This window comes from Diadema setosum, chromosome 5 (assembly GCF_964275005.1).
Source record: "Diadema setosum chromosome 5, eeDiaSeto1, whole genome shotgun sequence".
NCBI classification, from domain to species: domain Eukaryota; kingdom Metazoa; phylum Echinodermata; class Echinoidea; order Diadematoida; family Diadematidae; genus Diadema; species Diadema setosum.
This window is the reverse complement of record NC_092689.1, coordinates 16,450,357-16,463,571: the sequence shown is the minus strand read 5'-3', so window position 1 is coordinate 16,463,571 and position 13,215 is coordinate 16,450,357. Positions and strand designations below refer to the sequence as shown.

At 40.4% G+C, this 13,215-nt stretch overlaps 1 protein-coding gene across 1 annotated transcript in view; it reads left to right on the top strand.

The window, feature by feature from the left end:
* The first annotated feature begins 3,136 nt into the window (after positions 1-3,136).
* LOC140229147 (probable E3 ubiquitin-protein ligase HERC4) overlaps positions 3,137-13,215 on the top strand; it is a 34,484-nt gene continuing 24,405 nt past the window's right edge. The window contains exons 1-9 of the mRNA XM_072309413.1: positions 3,137-3,214; positions 5,097-5,365; positions 6,557-6,719; positions 7,857-7,933; positions 8,764-8,988; positions 9,428-9,519; positions 10,230-10,360; positions 11,460-11,694; positions 12,268-12,452. Of these exons, the coding sequence (XP_072165514.1) occupies positions 5,137-5,365; positions 6,557-6,719; positions 7,857-7,933; positions 8,764-8,988; positions 9,428-9,519; positions 10,230-10,360; positions 11,460-11,694; positions 12,268-12,452 (1,337 nt within the window). The 5' untranslated portion in view covers positions 3,137-3,214; positions 5,097-5,136. The remainder of the gene's footprint in view (positions 3,215-5,096; positions 5,366-6,556; positions 6,720-7,856; positions 7,934-8,763; positions 8,989-9,427; positions 9,520-10,229; positions 10,361-11,459; positions 11,695-12,267; positions 12,453-13,215) is intronic.

The following is a 13,215-nucleotide window of genomic DNA, read 5'->3' as shown; positions in this document are numbered from 1 at the left end:
CACGGTAGCCTCGCGGGCTCGAGTGTGCCCCCTGAAACATACTTTTAGTAAACCCTAAATTTTTCCTTTTCTTCTATGCTTCTATGCTCATAAGAACATTATTATTGTATTGCTCGAACAATGCGATCACGTTTAAGCTTTTGATTATACATTTCAGACGAATGGCGAGGTAAGGAAGTAGCTCGCTCCCCCTGCCCGTACTTATAGTGAAACGAATAGTTTTCATAAGTTATGGTCATTATAGTCCTTTGCAGTGATTTTTTTTTAAAACCATGCTTTATTCCCTAGAACTTTGATTTAAAATGCTCTATAAACGCGGCGTTTACACTCTTGCTTTTACAAAAAGTCCCTACCGTTACCGTGGGAGGGGGTATCCCCCTCCAACACCTTCCCCCGCTCGGTGGCGCTTCGCTCCCTCGCCGAGGATCTCACACGGTCACATAATGTACCCCTGTATGTTATAATCATAGTCCTTCACAGCGATTTGTTTTTACTATGTTTAATTCCCTAGAAATTTGATTTAAAATGCTCTATAAACGCGACTTTTACACTCTTGTTTTTACAAAAAGTCCCTCCTGTGGGCGGGGGTATCCCCCTCCCACACCCTCCCCCGCTCTGTCGCTTTGTTCCCTCGCCGAGGGTCTCACACCGTCACATAATGTACCCCCCGTATAGTCTTTCATAGCGATTTTTTTTTTTTAAATATGTTTAATTCCCTAGAAATTTGATTTAAGAATGCTCTGTAAACGCGACTTTTATACTCTGTTTTTTACAAAAAGTCCCTACCTAGGGAGGGGGTATTATATCCCCCTCCCATACCCTCCCCCGCTCGGTCGCTTCGCTCCCTCGAAGAGGATCTCACGGCCGTCACATAATGTATACCCCCATTATGATAATAAATCATAGTCCTTCACAGTGATTTTTCCATTATGTCAAATGAATAGTTCTCATAAGTTATGACCACAGTCCTTTGCAGTGATTTTTTTACTATGTGTAATTCCTTAGAAATTTGATTTAAAATGCTATATAAACGCGACTTTTACACCCTTGTTTTTACAAAAAGTCCCTACCGTGGGAGGGGGTATCCCCCTCCCATACCCTCCCCCGCTCGGTCGCTTCGCTCCCTCGCCGAGGATCTCATGACCGTTACATAATGTACCCCCATATGTTAGAATCATAGTCCTTCACAATGATTTTTTCCACTATATGTAAAATGAATAGTTTTCATAAGTTATGACCACAGTCCTTTGCAGTGATTTTTTTTAAACTATATTTATTTAATTCCTTAGAAATTTGATTTGAAGTGCTCTATAAACGCGACTTTCCTACACCCTTAATTGTTTTTACAAAAAGTCCCTACCTTGGGACGGGGTATCTATGTTTTATTCCCTAAAAATTTGCTTTTAGATGCTCTACAAACGCGACTTTTGTACTCTGCTTTTACAAAAGTCCCTACCGTGGGAGGGGGTATCATACCCCATCATCCCACACCCTCCCTCCCCCCTCGATGGCGCTTCGCTCCCTCGCCGATGATCTCACATCGTTTAATGCGCGAGATTTGCCCCCCCCCCCCCCAACCAGCAGTGTTCCGACGCGCTTGTGGGTGGGTGTGTGTTACTTTGTGTGTTTAATTAAACCATGGCTAATTTTCAGTTCCATGTAAACCTCCTGTGACAGTTCGTATCCAATACTGAATAAAGAGATAATGTCTCTAGGTATATTCAAAAAGATACTCTTTCAAGTGTGCACCAGATCGCACATTCACAATTTCACATCCCATAGCAATGTTTGTGTACAATCCCATATATTATGTACAATGTATAGTGTATTAAATGTACATGATGATACAGGAGCCAATCATAATCAAATAAAAAAAACAAACAAACTTGCAGGTTACATATCTAAGTGTCAAAACGCACCCCCTTGAAAAAAAGCTGGTGACGCCCCTGGTTATCATCATCATCATCGTCATCATCATCATCATCATCATCACCATCATCATCATCATCATCACCATCATCATCATCATCATAATTATCATCATCATCATCATCATCCCCATCATCATCATTATTGCATTCTGCAATTATTGTCAGACAGATTCATTACTCACAGAACCAGTGTTTTATACCGGTACAATATAAGGCCCTATTTCTAATAATCATGATCGCCCGATGTTTTGTTTCGTACTGTGTCAAATCGTCAAACTATGACATCACGAACAGGGATCACGAAATCTCGAACTCTCATTTATTGCAATTCCGAGTCACAATTCTTACTCAGGGAGACTTGTTGGCTCATTTAAATGGAAACTTCCAGGCCAAAACAACCGATATAAACTCGTCGTTATTTTTCAATTAGTCTTTTTTTTTCAGCCACTCTATTCTGGATATCATCCCAACTTGGCTGACATACGTTACAAGTGTGTAGGGCTTATTAGTCTGCTAAAAACATGCATGATTTTAAAGATATCAGAGTTGAAGATAATCGCTGTGTTCCGCACGAAATTTATCAATTTGATAAAAGAAATTGATATTTTGCTAGTCTGATTTCTACAGGCTTTAGCTTTTCAACGCTTTTGACATCGAAGATAATTATCTGACACACATGAGCACCATGGATGCTGCATGTGCACTCGCACTCATGAATACTTTCATAATCAGTCTTGGAACGAGAAACGAAACACGAAAGAGCGCTTGTCTTATACTACTACAGAGGAGTTTACAATACGCCATGTACAAAATGTACGTGCATACGCCGGGGGCCGTGGGGAAGCGCTTCGGTAGGAGCTGCGTAGTTAGATACGGAGTAGGCCTATACGGTCTCTCCATACTGTACCAGCCTGGGTTATTCGAGAGCTCGCGCATGATCGTCGCGCTTATCGTGATAGCAGCAGATCGTAGAGAGCCTGATAGCAAAGAGTAGTTGTACAGTAACTGTTAGAACTTTATAGCTCAGTGAGCTGAGCTGAGCAGCAAAGCACTGCAGTTGAGGTCAGTGCTATACGGTATCTACTGTAAACTGTGGAGTCTAGAGGAGGGAGATTGCCAAAATTGTGTCTGTCTGCCACCTCTGAGTCTTTCATGTCTTTTTGCCGGCCTTGCCCTTGGACAAGTAGGCCTATTAAAGTGTGTATGGTCGGGCCTTCTCAACCTTCTGCTGCAGTGCTGGCTCTACTGGTGGAGAGAACCTGACAAAACAATCGGCGGAATAGGTAAACGAAGGGCGGATCAACGTGATCAAGAGGGCCTTGTGTGCATGAATTGTAGATCAGAGGTTCTAAATTATATCATAGAATTCTATAAATCATTTACAAACAACGCTGTGCCCGTAACAAAATTCTGGTGTGCTGTAGAACCGTCTAATGCAGTGCCAGTGTAAAACAACAAAAGTGTAGCAGTTTCCCAGGCTGTGCGTGCTGTGGAATGTTTAATAATCACTTCACTTGCTTTTGCTCTATTAAACAGTAACACTAAACACTCAACAGATTTCTAGAAGATGTCTGGTTAGGCCTATAGAGCCATTACTCAGCCCGACCAGACGCTGTATCACTAGTAGTAGTACTACGCTGTGCGACGTATCTACGTAACAGCGACTGGGCTGTGTATAGTTATAACGTTAGAGCCATGTGATTTATATAGTCTAGTGTGTAGATCTAAAGTATAGTTACCAAAACTCACCAAAGTTGCAATGTGCTACTCTCCTGTAATATTTTGTAAGTGTACTGAGTAGATCTTAAGTTGACTGTGAAAGACTGGTCTGCATTTGTGACCTGGTTGTCGCCAATGTCGGGGATATGTTCTGCGGATACTATTTCTGGCTTCACAGAATCCCCTCCTGTCTAACTCTAAACTGTTATGGAGGAGAGCCATAAAAGTCATTAGTAGTAACAGACTCCTCTGGACAGGCAAATTTTTGTGTATAATCTTTTAGTGTAGGCCTAATTACATTACTGTTAAGTGAGTGTGATAGAATTCTGTTTCTAATCTTACCTAACTCTGGCCTAGGGCGCTGCAGGGCGAATCCAGGAATTCCATAAAGGAGGGGCGCCATAACAAATTAAAGGGGGGGGGGTGATGTGCATGCAACCCCCATTTTATTGTTTTTATTTTGTTTTAGCAAAAATCAAAAGGGGAGGGGGGCACACACCCGGTGTACCCCCACCTGGATCCGCCACTGCGCTGTAACCAGTAACACGAAGGTGTTGCCTTTTTGGGTCGCCAGTGCGGTTACCGGTAGCGGTACTTAACGTTTCTTACCTAGCCTTTGATTACTTACCGGTACTTGATTCAGTTGGCAACACTTCTTTGGATCACGCACTGTAGTTGACAAACTTAGAAACCTTTGATAAAAAACCTGCACCAAGGTTCAACCTCTTGTGCCAAAATTTGACCACATGTGATTAACAACCATGTAGGTTTTACAAGTAGTAGGGCCCCAGGTGGTCAAATTTTGTATGGCATTATAAATGGTTAAATTGTGGGTGGCTTGCTTTTGAATCTACTAGATCTGCAACAAATTGTAGACTCGTAATGATAGTGGGTATTTGACATAATATGAAAATCATGATTGAGTGCTTGACAAACAGTGATAATGCTGTGCTTGGTTTTCCCCACTTCTCACTGCTGATGCACTGTACTAACCTAGCTAGAAAATGTAGGGAATTCCAAGGAAATGATAAGCTGATATGTGGCATGACATTTGTTGCACCAAACAAGCGGAAGTTACTGGAACAAAACTGGAGATTGGGTAATAATATTATGAATGAGTTTTTGATGTGTCAATGTACCTGGTAAATACCCATCACTTATACAGTGATGATACTTGATGTCAATAGAAATTATAGTAGACCCCAACAAAATAATAATGTAGCTCTATAACACAGAGTATTGTTATTTGTTGCCTCAATACTGACCCTGTCTGCATAACCCTAGTCCTACCTGGAGTATTTGTACGATAGTATTCAAGATACATGTAGGACTAAGGACAGGAGAAACTTATCATTCCTCTTTTGTATTATTGTATAACATTTAATGAATTTTGTGATTAATGTTAATGTCATATTCTGATTCTGCACCATTGGTTACCCATACTAGAGCCATCAAGTGCTGACATATGTGCCACTGAACAAAAGCCATGTTCTGCTGGGGATCGTCCAGAGAAGGCCAGCTTGGTCTTGGTAACCATAGCAGCCAGACCCATCAGGTGTTACCCAAAGAAGTGCCAACTCTGATGGGGCAGAGGGTGCAGGCAGTTGGCTGTGGCCTGCGTCACACTGGTGTGGTGCTCCAGGGAGGAACTGTCTATATGTGCGGGGCTAACGACATGGGACAACTTGGACAGGATCGCAGCCATAGTAGACCAGGTGAGCTTCTAATAGTAATAATGTGTGTTGTTTTAAGATTATTGATATGGTAAGATAGAAGCTACTGTAGACATAAATTGGTTTTGTTATCATCACTTTTCTTTTCATTCCTCTCCTTCTTATGATGATGATAGTGATCATTATTACTCTGATATTATTCCTATACTAAGTGTCCACATAGTGGTGATGTGGATGGTAGTACAAAATGTAGTGATGATTATAGTGACCAGTGGCATTGATGGTGGTAGCACTAATTTGCATAGATGAAGTTGGATGATTGTAGCAAGTCTGGGATTTGTTTTTATGGTAGAATACAGTACTTTTTGTGTAATCAGACATCACCTTACATGGTGTATGTCCTTGTAAATACTTGTGTATAGTGATGAAGTGGTTGAAGAAACAGCTTGAGCCTTTTATTCTTGCAATACCGGTACCTGGTACTCTTTAATCATCATTTTCCATTCAGTTCTGAAGGGAATGGTTACCAGTGTTTAAATATCCAGCACCTGTTTTGGTGTTCTGGACACCTGCCATGTACACTTGTAGAAGTGACATGTTGTACCCATGCACTACTTGTACATGCACAAACACAGCGGCACAAACCAAAACGAACACAGAAAAGAGTTGTGAGGGCTTGCAAGCCTCAAGGGTTTTGATTATACAGGTTGTACTCCCAATGTAGATGGTAGATCTGAAAACCGAGATTTGTTCAAATGTAGGCCTGATGTTTTTGCCAGTGTAATTGGGCCTATTTTGACCAAATTGTAATATCGAGATTAAATGTGTACAGTTGGATGTCAATGGACTGGTTTACTGAATACTAATATTCAAATTTTATGCATGCCTTTCTGACAATGGTTTTTCTTGACAACCTGAAAGCTTACCCAAGGTTTGCCCGATGTAGCAATAACTAATGTCCATTGTATGCAAACTGGATCCCAAGTACTGAAAAGTGTTTTTGAGGTACAAGTGTGTACAGGTCAGTAGAATAGCTCATTACTATGTCAGGATGGGAAGAAACATCCATAGATGTCAATATTTTTGTAAACTGGTCTGTTGGCATGCTGAGGAGATGCCCAATATGCATGGATATTGCTACTACTTGGTATTTGCTCTTTTTGTTTGTTTGTTTTTTTCCACCCACATGCTTTAAATCACTCCCTAACATGCTAATTGTTCTTTACGCTTCAGTGCAAGTGTGTGCACTGGAGACTTTTGTAATATCTCAGGTGTGCTGTGGGGGCGACCACACACTGGCAGTCTCAGACAGGGGTCAAGTCCTTGGATGGGGGCGTGATGACAGGGGTCAGTGTGGCCTGGGAACTGGAACCAGAGAGGCCAAACACAAACCAAAGTAAGAAGAAGAACAGGTGTAATAAGAACAATGTTGCTGTATATTATTCATTGCTTGATCTTTTTCTGACTATGTTTTTTTTAGAATGGATGAGTATGATACCATTGATTTCTTAAGATTGCCCCGTCTTTGTCATCAAAGTTCAAGTGAGGAAGCTATGCACTATCAAAGGATACAGAAGAATATGTAGAGCTTACTAGAACATTCTGAATTCTTCTCAGGAAACTTGTGGCCATTGTTTGACTCTCTTGGACAACACATGCATTCATGCAGAAGTGACTGTGAAAAGCTGTGAAACATATAACAATCTTTCATTGCAATTTTTAAATCATTCAATGGGCAAACAGTTTTTGATCAGGCATGAATAAGAGGTTGCGATGTACCAGTATTACAATTTATGTCGTTTTTAATGTTGATAAAACGAGATCGCTGTGCCTCTGATGTGTGTCAAATAGTTTGTAATAAAAGCATTTGCTTGAAGCACATTTTGTAAGCTTTTGTTGAGTGTCAGATGTTATTGTAGATGGTGAATCAAGCAGCTGCAAACTAAACTAGAGAAGCACTCTGAGAGCGCAGACCTCCGCCAAGCAGCTCATTTCCAACCACTGATCTTGTTCTTCCATAGAGATCAGTGATAACTACCCATACGTAGGCATGCTGAAAATTGCCTGATTTCCCAATACATAGAAACCTTTTGTTATGTCATCAATGTCAGCTGCACAGCATGCCTTGCCCTGGACCAGAAACTAGAGCATGCACTCTAGTGTGCGTATGAAGACCTAAAAAATGCAGCTTGAACTCCCAAGTTCAATGACCCTACCTGCTAAAATATTGAAAATCCTTCATAAAATCTATAAGAATTACCGGATCACTACCAAAATTTAATCATCTGTTACTTGTCTCATTCTCAATCTTCCCTGTAAGTTTCATCCAAATCCGTTACCACCTTTTTGAATTATTTTGCACACGGACAAACGAAGAAACAAACCAGCGCCGATGAAAACATAACCTCCTCCCTTGGCAGAGGTAATTAACAAGCACACCTTTTTTCTGTCTCCCTTTGTCTCTCTGTGTCCCTCTGTCCCTATCTCTTCTTTCTTTGAATCTCTCTTTCTTTCTCTCTCTGCCTCTTTTTAGGATCCTGAGACATCTGGGATCCCACCATGTAGTCAAGGTCTGCTGTGGAGAATTACATTCCATGGCATTGTCGAGAGGTAATATGATCTTTCATGTCGAAATTCAGGACAGCGACGATGTGATCAAGCTTCAGAAAAACTAAAGATATACAGTACTCTAAACTGGCAAAATTCTCCTGTGCCCCAGAAAAGTTGGGCAGCACATTCCCATAGATCACTTCTTTCCTGCAGCTACACTTTCTTTCATGCCTGTCTCAGCTGAATGCAAAGTATTTGACATGAGCAACTATTCATAATTAGGTCTGTTCCTTTTACATCATGTGTGCTGGAATGTCTCGATCAGAGTTCATTTTATTCCCTGTACCAAAGGAGATTTTTCTCTAGATTGATGTTCCTATCAGATGATGTTGTGGGTCCTTTCACTTTAATATTGTAGAAGCACCCATATCAAAGAAACAAAAACAAAGCTGAAATGTTATCCTACGTGAATCAGGTGAATGACCGTTTCATGTCATCAAGCTATCACGGCTTGATTTTGATGTGAATGTTAGTTTTCTGTACTTGAGCATCTCTGTCTAATCTGTATCATGGTCTCTGCTGTTTCTTGTTTGTTTTTTGTTTGTTTGTTTTTTGCTGAAGAATGTGTGCACCTGTAAAATGGGGACTGGAATGCTCCCCAGGGAGTGGAGAGTGAGCACTGTCAGTGCTGGTGGGAAATAATGTATCCAGACACCGGGGTAACAATACAGTGTAGTATCTGCTTTGAGCATTCTTACAGAGTGGATTTGGTGCAATATACATGATGATGATGATGATGATGATGATGATGATGATGATGATGATGATGATTGTTATTATTAATGTGGCATATCTTCCCTGTGTTATATCTGATGACATCACTTTGGCAGACGGAAGAGTATTCACCTGGGGTGACAACACATACGGTCAACTGGGCATCGGTCCTTCAGGGTTAAGTCTAGTTGACAGGCCAACGGAGCTCACGTCTCTCAAGGGTGTGCCTGTTGTGCGAATAGCCTGTGGAGGGTCACACTCCTTTGCCCTCACCGTCTCAGGGTCAGTGTTCAGCTGGGGCAAAAACGACTTTGGGCAGCTTGGGCTTGGCAACAGAGAGCGTAGGTCACTTTTGTAGTCATTTGTCATGTCTGAAATTCTTAATGTGGTAGTGTGTTATGCGAAGCTGTTTTGTTTGACATGTATCAGATCACTCAACTGTTGCTGTCGTATTTGTTTCGTATGTTATTGTCTTTTATTGTATTATATTGTATTGAATGGCATTATGATGTGTTGTGTCATATTGCATTGCTCTGTATAAGAGGTAGTATTCCACTTGAAGTTTCAAAGTAAATTCCTTTCTGGCTGTTCGGCAGTTGGCTTTTGTTTGTAGAGAGAAAAAAAAATATGGTACTTTGATATTTACAATGTATTTGTTTTGATGAATATTACAGTTGTGGCATAGAATAACAAATATCCTGTTTGGATAAAGTCCCTACAAGTAGCAATGAATTCTTTAGCAGAACTTTCACTTTCATATTTGTTTTTCCTTTCTTGCAGACAAACACTTTCCAACTTTACTCAGGAATCTCCGATCTCAATTAGTGAGATATGTGGCATGTGGACAAGACCATACTGCCCTGCTTACTCTTGTAAGTAGTATTCCAAATAGCCTTCTGTGCCATCACAAATATCATACATTATTGTTGAGGTATGTTTAGTCTAGATAGTTGCCACTCATGATTGGCTTCATATCGGATAAGGCAATTTTAAAAGAGCCAAGATTCGTTAAGTGCACCTGAAAATTCTTGTTTAAAACTATAATGCATTGGATGCCAGTGCCTGTTCGCAAAAATTTCATGTCACGAGAAAGGCCGTTGGCTCCGATTCAGAAAAATTTCATGCCACGAATATTTCTTGTTTTACAGTATCAGTGATTGCTTGTTTCATTTCAGAAAGGAGACATTCATAATGGGCAGAACACCATGTCGAATTGCCCTTATGAGCTCTGTATTATCAAAGGTAGAGTTGTTGTTTTTTAAAGGCCTATGTATGCTAACCTTGGGTAATACAATGGATATCAATCGATACATTCAAATGCAACACTTACATAACCCTGAGATTAAGATGTAATCCCCATTAGCTCTATGTGAGACAACGTCAGTGTCTGTATGATGCTGTCACCATGATTTGAAATCGGCGCTGGGAAAAAGATGATTTTTCTGTGTGCTTCACAAAAGACAATGATGAAGTCATACCAAAATACTACCATGAAACACTCTGCCCCACTTATTTCATGGATGTCCAGTAAAGTGTGATTATGGGTTTATTCTTCTTCTTCTTGTTTAATTTGTCCACACAGGATGGTGGCGTCTTTCTCTTCGGCCAGGGGTCAGAAGGTCAACTGGGTCATGGTTCAGATGCAAATGAGCTCAACCCAAGAAAGGTCATTGACCTGATGGGGACCACCATCACACAGGTGGCGTGTGGAAGGTTGGTGATTTTTCCCACTCTAGATTCCAAGTTTGGTGTATGCATCATTTTTCTATATGTGACCCGCTACAACAAAAGGATCCGAAAGTCGGGGGAGGACAATTTTCTGAAAATGTCATGACATTATTCCCTTACTCTTCTACTTAAATTTTATACATAGCACAACTCATAAAAGTACTCGGTTGTGGAGATATCGATGATTTTATTAGCGCATGTCAAGTGGTTGATGAAATCAGAGTTTCGAGAAAAACGCCTTCAAAGTTTTCCTTCCAACGCTAACATGATCAAGGGTAGGTGAGACAGTTTTCACCGCTTGACAATAGAAGGCATGCTCTTAGCGACCTCCGCGATGTTCATTCAAGCTTAGCGCCAGCGGTCTACGCACGACCAATCAGTAATCAGGATGGCACGCACTGACCAATAAGATCACTACCTTGTTGCTAGGGGCGGAGTCCAGGTGGGGCGCTAAATCCAAATCTTCGGACAAGTTTCTGTTACGTTGAAAGTCGGAAAATCATGGCCCAGAAAAACGCTGATTTCTTGCCTTTCCTTTAATCATTTAGCTTCGAAATTTCGGCAGATGATAGACAAAACATGAGACCACAAAATTCTGCTGAAAACAGAAATGTGATTGTATTTTAATACCAATTTTGATGATGTGACTTCAAACTCGATTTTCTCGGCTCAGCCGTCAGCGACTTTAGGATCCTTTTGTTGTAGCGGGTCACATTATTATTGCTCCTTCTGTTCTAACTTATCATACCACTCCGACCCCTCCCTCCCCCCCCCCCCCATGCAATCACTTAGTGTGAGTGGAATTGAAAATTTTGAACATTATGGCAAAATTCATGTCTTGTAATAACTTGCTCTAATCTCATGGAGAAAGGGTTTTGTAGCTATTTTGTCAGTATCGATTGTTCGTTCTTACTGCATTGAAACTAATGAAAGTCCAAACAGTCATCACTCCCACATCAGTGTGACTAAAGCAGATAATGTTCATGTAATAACAAAGCAATGGAAATCTCAAAGTTGTGTTTCTATTGGATGGAGTACAAGAAGCTTGATTGTGTGGAAAAAAAAAAATGTTTTGCCCATCCAGACACCACACACTGGTCCTTGAAGGGGTGAGTGGACGACTGTATGCATTTGGTCTCGGGGTCCAGGGCCAGCTGGGCCAAGGGGATACAGAGTCCCACTGTGATCCCGCCAAAGTTTCCGGCCCATGGGTCCCGTACTCGACAGCAGAGGAGAACATGGAGGTAGAGGGATATGTTGTGAGATGCATATGCGCCGGAGGAGGTCAATCTTTCTGTACGGTCACAAGTGTAACACAAGTGAGTCCCCATTATGAATGAGATACAATGCACTGTCAAAGAGACGCCCAAGAACTTCGGAAGTGGACAGACCTGTATTGCTTTTTGAGATATCTGTGTTTTGAAATTAGGATTATGCCTGCATATCAAACTCTTTAAAGGAAACTTGTAAAGTATTGATGACTAAGAAAAAATAAAAGAATGTGGCAGAAGTACAAAAGACAAATATGTATTTTTTTTTTGTCGAAAACTCATTATGATGTACAAAAGACAAATGTATTTTTTTTTGTCAAAAACTCATTATGATTTTATAGTGATAGTGTTATGATGATGTGTGAAATTTTGATTCTTACAAGCACCTATTATTGCATGAACATTCACGTTTACTATGACGACTATTACATGTGCACTCGTTAAAAATTGACTAATCACACATACACAAAGTATGCTGGTGAATAGATGATCTGTTCAAACAATCAATATTGAGTCAGAAAAAAAAAATAATGCAGTGAGAAAAAGTCTGATAATCTGAGTATTTTGTAAGAGATTGCTGTTCTGAGTGAGTATTACCTGTGTATCTTTCCTAATGTGTAGAATCTAGATCTGCCGCTGGATTTCAGGGATCCGGTGCCCCACCAGGAGCCTGCTGCCCTCTCAGCTAAGCTTCTCAGGGACCTGGCCTCCGTGGTGCCCAACACCTCCCCACCACCCAAAGCCAGAAAGCTTGCAGAGGTGGTCTTCTCGTCTGCTGCATGCCTCAATGCATCTTTCTTAAAGCCGTGAGTGTGATGATGCTGTATATATTGTATATATGCAGGCTGTGCTGAATCATTTGTCTTCTAGTGCACTTTATAAGCTGCAACTGGCTCGAAGCTGCTCTTTTCTTGTAGATTTAACATTATGTATATACCCTTATCATTGTTATATGATAGGGACTTTGAAGTCTTATGTCATTCCTTTTTTGTTGACTCGTAATTTCAAAATGTCCTTGTGGATGAACAAATGAAGCACTACACAGAATGTGATTGATTTGTGAATGAAATAAAGCAAGGTTGTTTGTTTGTTTGCCAAACTTGTGTACTGTAATAGACAGATTATACTTATGACTAATATTTGACAGATTGGTTTAAGCGATTATATAGATTCTCAAAAACGAGAACAGTACAAAGTAGAAATGAAGGAATAATGATATTGAAGGATAGTCTGCTTGTATTTAAGCTACTTAAAAAAAGAAATCATGTTCAGAGATTTCTTATTTTCTGTGTGATATGTGCTGCTGACGTGTATAATTTGTAGTTTAAGAATTCAGTAAGTTTAATGAAAAGTTTGTTAATTGAGTGATATTTCCCCTTTTCTCTATTTTTTACTTTATAAGTTAAGTGTAGGGCTGCAATTTAGCATTTGTAATGTTTTATTCACAAAGAATGATATGGGCCACAAGCCTGAGCAGAAAGTATGAAGTTTCTAAATAGGTCTGATCGTAAATCAATTTAACTTGCCAGTGTGATGGTCATGGCTCTTATGAAATAGTGCACTTGGTAT